Raw genomic sequence first — 7,300 nt, forward strand, 5'->3', positions numbered from 1 at the left:
AAGACGTCTTTGCTTTTCCTTCTACTCTGCATCGCCTTCACCTAATAGCCCGACATAATCAAAACATTCAACCCACCATATTCTTAATTAACACATCAAGCCCCGCCCACGGCCAGCGCACAGGAGACTCGCGGCGTCCTGAGCGTCCAGACGCTCCTCAGACGCGTCCCGATCCCCAGCGAGCGCCAGGCCGTCCGCCGCCGAGGTAAAGAGCTTCTCTGGTTGTTATTCACCTGTACCGTGTGTCCATGTGTGTTGAAGTTTCATTGCGAGCTAAGGCTTCATAAAGGGACTAATTAACGAGTAGGCCTTCGAACTAAGGTAGGAATTCCCTACAGTGGTTTTATTGTAATGTTTGCCTTCTTCCACTCTGTAGCAAATCATTTTTTTTTTTTTTGGAATAACAAATATATAGTATAGAAAATAGCACCGAATTATTGTATACAGGCATCGGTGAAGGAGAGGTAGAGATCAGTGACATTAAATAACGGAAAAATTTATCACATTTCTTAATTGATCACGTACCGTTGCTGGTTGTTTTTCTTCACATTTAAGTCTGAAGGACTACTGTAGTCTATATATCTTTATAAGAATGTAGCTATCACAATTTATGACTCAATGGCCTTTGAATCTTATTGACAATGGAAGGACGGCTTGGTATTCATGTCACATTTAAAAGTAGGAAAGGCTGTGTGTGATTGAAGAGGTTATGACCTTTCTCAGTATTACGGGCAGGATCTGTTGAGGCCGCCCAGTGGTTATAATGCAAGGGATTCTACTTGGAGCCTAATCTCCTCACAAGAGGAGGGAGGGATGGAGGAATCACACGGTCTGCTGCTGCCTCACGCCTGATAATCTGCTCCCCTTTTGGACCTTCTATAACCATAGGCCCAGGAAGGATTTGAACCTCCAGGACTGAGGCAGGGTGAAGCCCAGTGCGGGCACACTGCTCATGTAAGGTCTAAGCTGTGAGAAAGCTCTTCAAAACATTTGGAATGAAAAACCCTTACATTACGTGTTTCCAATTCTTGCTCAAGGGAAACCGATAACTATTAGTACTATCACTTTTCCCTAGATCTGTCTTTTTGTCTGTCTGGTGTAGTATACTGCTGCTTATGGTTAAGATATGCTTTCTATGAATATATGCATAGTCAGTAGCAGTTAAGGGATGTTTAAAGAGATGGCCTGTGTATGTTAAGGTCATGTTAAGGGGTGTTTGGAGATGGCCTGTGTATGTTAATATTTCATGTTAATATTTCCATGGTAAGGGCTGTTCAAAGGGATGGTCTGTGTATCTTAATATGTCATGTTAAGGCCTGTTTAAAGGGATGACCTGTATTTGTTAAGATGTCATTTTAAGGGGTGTTTAAAAAGAGGGCCTGTGTATATTAATCTGTCATTTTAAGGGGTGTTTGGATATGACCTGTGTATGTTACTATGTCATGTTGAGGGGTGTTTGGAGATGACCTGTGTATGTTAATATGTCATGTTAATGTGACTATGTTAAGGGGTGTCGGAGGAACACCAGCGCCACCATGGGGCGTAAAGAGATCTCCTGCAGCTGGAAGAAGAGCACCAACAACATCAAGGAGGTGTTTGACTTCAAGGGCAAAATGGGAGCGTAAGTCCTGCACTGTGATGGAATGGTTGGGATTGATCCAGGAGTAATGCTATTGTGCTGGTCTTCTTGCCTCCTCGAAAGGTTGTACTCTGGGACTTATGATGTGTTCGAGATGCAGCATACACCAGCCGCACGAGTTGAAAAGTGGTAAATCTCCCAGCTTTCTTGCAGCATTTCACCGAGGCACGTCCCCTTTTGGTCGGTCCCACTCATGGACATATTATAGAATGGACAGTGACACCGGATTCCAAAATGGCGCCCATTCATTCCTATGTAAACTGCTCAATGGCGCAGGGCAAGTGGGCAACATCAAGGAGAGATATGCTTCCGAATCATGGGAGCCTAACCCTATGACGCTCATAACGTACCGGATGCAGAAATACTCTTGTTTGTTAGCATTGTTAGCATTGTAGCATCATAAGCGAGAGGTCTGGGGCCTGTGCTACGAAGGTCGATTAGAGGGTTAGCGAGGTATGTTGAGCTGAAAGCCTGGGTTAGCTGTGCCACGAAAGTCAATCTCTTTAAGCGTCACTGTATCAACATGGTGACTTATGCTCGCAACCAAACCTGGTCGGGAGCAGCTTTTCAGCTTGCTGCGTTCGAGTATTCTCTGCGAACCGACTCGGATCTCGGATCTGACGCCACGCCCACACAATAATAAAACGCCAAGCGTTTTATTATTTCGCTCGGTCGTTGGAGGAAAACATGGACGCCGCCCAGAAAGCTGTTGTCGCGGTAGCATTGGCAGAGGACCAGGCGCTCCAAAATAAGTAGGCTATAGGCCATAGGCAGAGATACGGACGCAGTAAGGTATTGCAGTAATACGAGTGATTGAAAGTGGTCCAAGCACAATGAAAACAGTTCATACTTCAAGTCACACCGGGCGCAGCCATCTTGAATTCTGTCTCGGAATTTTGCTCGGTCACCACTGAGTTCAACCGAGATGGCGAGTTCGCCGTCCGAGGAAAAGGGGCGTGTTTGTGTGTGTCACTAGGCAACATCCTCGGACCTCCGAGACGGATAGATAATAAAACGTACCCTGATCGGCTACTTAAATCGGCGTGCGCAGCTTCCTAGCCCCTCCTCCAACAATAGCGTCACCATTTGTGGGTGTTCCCGTGGACCTCGGCGCACTTATCGTACAGGCGTCTCTCCGGAGACAGAGGGTTTTTCGGGACAGAACCGACCCCTTGGCATTGTCTGACGATATTCTTTATGAGAGATACAGATTCTCATCAGAGGGTATTTGTTATTTGATCGTCCTTGTTGGACCGTATGTAGGCAATGCTGCACAAAGAAGCCGTGCACTTACTGTTGCGCAGTGTGTCTGTGTTTCAAGTTCGAAGGTGGCCCTGCACGTTCAACGTACATTAACCTATAGTCAAGTGCCTTGTTGTCCATTATCCCTTATATAACCGCTATGTCAGTGACACAATTAGGCCTAGGCATTTTTTATTCTACAAATTCATATTGTAGCTGTGAGAATTATTAAGAAAAATCACCTCCATAGTCGGAAAACCAAATCATAGGCTAGATTCACCTGAAATTATTCAAATGGATGCTTACAACTTACCACATTGAATAATATTTTTATATTTATTTTTTACTTGCCCCCATGTTCGTAGGAGCGTGCTGGCACCACATATATGGGGGTAAAAGGCATGATGATACATAATATTTTTTCGACAATATGCAGAATCTTTCCACTTACGAATTGACACGCTATTTTTTGCCAGCACGCCACCCTAGCCATATTATGGGCAACGGTGTGCCCCTTGGCGGTGATTTGAACTTTGAATTCCTTGTAGGAGTTCATAATAATACACTGCTCGCCTTGGATGAAATACATCGCTCTCGCTCGATTTATTTTGCATATGGGTGAGTCAAATGACCAGATAAACGCCCCTTTTATGTGAACGCGCATTGAACCTAAAGCGGAAAACCTGGTTCAACTAATTGAATCTAAAGTGAGCGTCGTGGTACCATTTAACTCTGATTGCGAGTTGCGGCTCTGTCGAGCCAGGTTTTCCCAAGAAAGCCTGGGTATGTTCAGCGAGGTTCGTGATATACCCCCCTGAGCGATCGCAGTTGCATTGTTTACCGACCATGACAGTATAAGTTAACATCATAAATATGAAAGATTGCTCCATATAACATATAATACCAACAACATAGTAAATGTATGTTGGCCTAGAAAACAAAGCATTTCAATGTTATTGCTTAAGAAACAGATTCCATCCAACTATTTATGAAAAATGCTATCAATTTATATGCAAATAAATGGTTACATATCAATCAGCAACGAGGTTGGAGTAGCCTACCGACATAAATATTTGTAATAGGCCTACACCAACATTGTTAACTGTCATACATAGCTAAACAAGCAAATGAAAAATTAAATACTAAAACAACTGAAATGTTTATTAGGCTATTAACAATATTATAAAAATTATACCGTAATGCACCCGTTCTTTGTCTTTGGATCTTTTGAATAAATGGGTGAATAAACTGTGAATCGCAATGATCGCGAGCAGAGGAACGTGAGAGTAATTGAGCAGAAGCTGAACCAGTCTAAAAATCCCTTTATCACTAAAACACTTTTGGTGATAAAAAGTCACCACAGCACCTAAAAACCATCAACGAAATTCATGTTAAGTAAAAGGAAAAGCCTCGGACACGAGAAGTTAACGGAGCAGTGCACTAGGCCCTCTCGAATGCCGGGCCGAACAACATTTGTTTCACTACGACTCCTTTCAGCTGCCCACCCCTCCTTCTCCAGCAAAAGATAATAACATAAAACGGCTAATAAAACGCTTGAGGTGGCGTTTTGAAAAGAGGAAACTTAATTTTTTTAGTACATGGCATAAAGATAATTATCAGCCTTGGATTGATGTCCAGTTATTTTTTGCGGAGACACATTCCTGTTACCCACTTGTATTGGAATGGAATGTGTCTCCGCAAAAAATGACTGGATATCAATCAATTGTTCGTTTTCGAGCTGGTTTGCTAAAGAGGCTAATGCAGCTAACAATAATAATGAATAGCAAATGACTGTTCTGCCCCAACTCGTCGTGTAGCGATGCCAACATTGACAAACGGGAACGCTATAAGCGCTACAAGCCAGGAAATTACGTCACAAGAGCAACTCGTGCCGGTGGTGTACGATGCATCTCGAACACACCAGCCTTGGAACCGCTTTCTCATGTGGTGGGGACATGACTTGTTGTCCCAGTGGACGGGCTCACGTTGGGCTGCAATGGTAATCCCTTTCAGCATCTCACTGAGATCGGGATTACAGGCGAGCCAATTAGCAACGCTTTGACCTTAACAAGCTAACCTTTTACACTTTTCCTCTTCAACCTCCTACTTGAATTAATTGTCTTCTGCTTAGGGTTCCTTAGTGAAATGGACAGGTTTACTGACATATTGGGAGGTTTTGGTGCGATATCGAAAGTCTTTTTTGACATTTATACATAGCTTTTCAGAATGTTGTTTTTTTTGCCAAAGTGTTAAAAAAATGCTCCAAAATATTGCACAGTAAACAGTAGGTGCGTTTCCATCCCCCTAATTTAATACGAACTTTGTAGTATCGAATCAGTAAACGGTGATGGAAACACCAAAATTCGCATCAAAATCCTCTAATTCGCAAAAAGGTTTATCCGCTCGCTTGAGGTGGTTTTTGAGAAATGCGAAAGAGAGTAAATTCGCAAAATTGGAGATGGAAACACATTTTGCGAATCAGCTGTGACGTAGCGAACTTTGAACACACAGGACTGACAGTCTTTCCGATTTCCGCATAACGACCGGCCATAGCAACCCTGCCGACATCAACGTGTAACTTCATCACCCTATTCTGCTCCAACCACTTGATGGAAACGCACCTAATTCGAATTACTTTTTTGCGAACTTTCTAAAGATTTGCATCACCTTTTAGATGGAAACGCAGCTAGTAACGTTGTACAGTTCTAGTGAATTGAATGGTTCCAGTGGCGGACTCAGACTGTTGGAAGGGCAGCGGGCGAAAAAATAAAAAGGCCACATTCTGCACAACATGGGGCGCAACCAGCGTGAAAAAAGCTATGATGCATTATGTATGGCACTTTCTCTCGTATTCACCACTAGAGGGCACTTTATCAACCATGGAGGCACTGTAGGGGCATTATGAGGGCACTCATTGAGGCACGATATCAGATTTTCTTGTTCTAGAGTGCTCATCATCATAATATATTGTATGAAGGGGCACCCGAGGGCACCGAATAATTTTTTTCACATGTAAAGGGAAGCCAATAAGGCACTTTCTTGAGGGCACTTTTTCCACCGTGGAGGCACGAGGGGGGGTGTATGTATGTGTGTGTGTGTGTGTGTGTGTGTGTGTGTGTGTGTGTGTGTGTGTGTGTGTGTGTGTGTGTGTGTGTGTGTGTGTGTGTGTGTGTGTGTGTGTGTGTGTGTGTGTGTGTGTGTATGGTGTGTGATGTGTGTTTGTGTGGGCTGTCTGTGTGTGTGTTCACTGTAAGGACTGTGCATTGACGTCATAGAGCAAGGCAGGGACAGCATTAACCTCAGTCAATTATTGGATTTACAGTCCGGGCGAGGGTCCACAAAGTGGTGTGTTGTGCATTTGTGTCTGTGTTCCTTGTTTTCAATGAAGTGCATTCAGGGTTAACCCTAACTCTAACCCTATATATATATAATTATACATAAAAATATATATAATTATGTAACTATCTATAACTATATATAATTACATAACTATATTAATATAACTATAAATATATACGTAGAACAACAGGCGTTCAGCTGTGAAAGCCAACTTCTAGATAAGTCCATGCCCATGTTGCCATGGCCACCTTGTTCTGCGGATGTCCAGGAGAATGGTGTGCCAGGCTGACCCCTGCTGGCTCCAGAAGGCCATAGCCTCCCTGCCTTTGTAAACAGTCACTTCAGGTCTGCCAAGCCTCGACACTACACCATACATCAAAAACATTAATTATCTGCTATAGAAGGGAAAGTGTAGTAATTTGGGTCTCTACCATGACCAAAACATTTAAAGATCAGCCAAAACAGTCGGATAAACAAAACAAACCCTAACCATTTGGTAAATTCAAACAAAAGTTAGAAAACAGGTTTCTATTTTCTGTTTGAGTGACTTGATTGATTGAGACTCTTTCCCTGGATATTCTGAAGCTCGGTACTCTCTGTCAAACTGATATTCTCAGTATCTGAGGATTGTCAACTTTCGCGTTCATACCGTTGCTAAAGTTACCGTTGCTACCGTAAACAATATAATAAAAGGAGAAAAAAAAAAAAGCTAAATAATCTCCCCTCTTGATACTTTGCAGTTTTATTATTTGGGCCTCTTTTATATTATTCACCGTAGCCGGTAATCGACTTGTGGACTTCCTGGAAACATGGACCTACCAGTAAAGCACAGACTTGGAAAGCAGTCTTTTTTAATAAACTCCTGGTACTCTAACTAAGTTGTTGACGCTTTGTTTTATGTGTATATTGACCCAGCCATGCTGCTGCAGAGGTTTGGTGCTATTTTTTAGCAACATGAGTGGTTAAAAAAATTCAATTTGGAAGTGTTCACACCACCCCAAGCCAATGTAATGGAAGCCATTTGGGCTGTTACATTGCTCCGGGCATTCGATGGCAAGCTATATACTCGTTTATCAACGA

At 42.9% G+C, this 7,300-nt stretch overlaps 1 protein-coding gene across 3 annotated transcripts in view; it reads left to right on the forward strand.

Annotated features, from left to right (window-relative positions):
* The first annotated feature begins 127 nt into the window (after positions 1-127).
* The window catches only part of LOC115557644 (calcium/calmodulin-dependent protein kinase type 1D), a 36,771-nt gene continuing 29,598 nt past the window's right edge, over positions 128-7,300 (forward strand). The window contains exons 1-3 of one of the 3 annotated variants that reach the window (XM_030375619.1): positions 150-205; positions 889-954; positions 1,509-1,621. In XM_030375619.1, coding sequence (XP_030231479.1) covers positions 1,536-1,621 — 86 coding nt within the window. In that variant the 5' untranslated portion in view covers positions 150-205; positions 889-954; positions 1,509-1,535. Of the gene's footprint in view, positions 322-888; positions 955-1,508; positions 1,622-7,300 lie in introns of all 3 variants that reach the window. The other 2 variants (XM_030375617.1, XM_030375618.1) reach the window with 2 other exon arrangements.

This window comes from Gadus morhua, chromosome 13 (assembly GCF_902167405.1).
Source record: "Gadus morhua chromosome 13, gadMor3.0, whole genome shotgun sequence".
NCBI lineage: Eukaryota > Metazoa > Chordata > Actinopteri > Gadiformes > Gadidae > Gadus > Gadus morhua.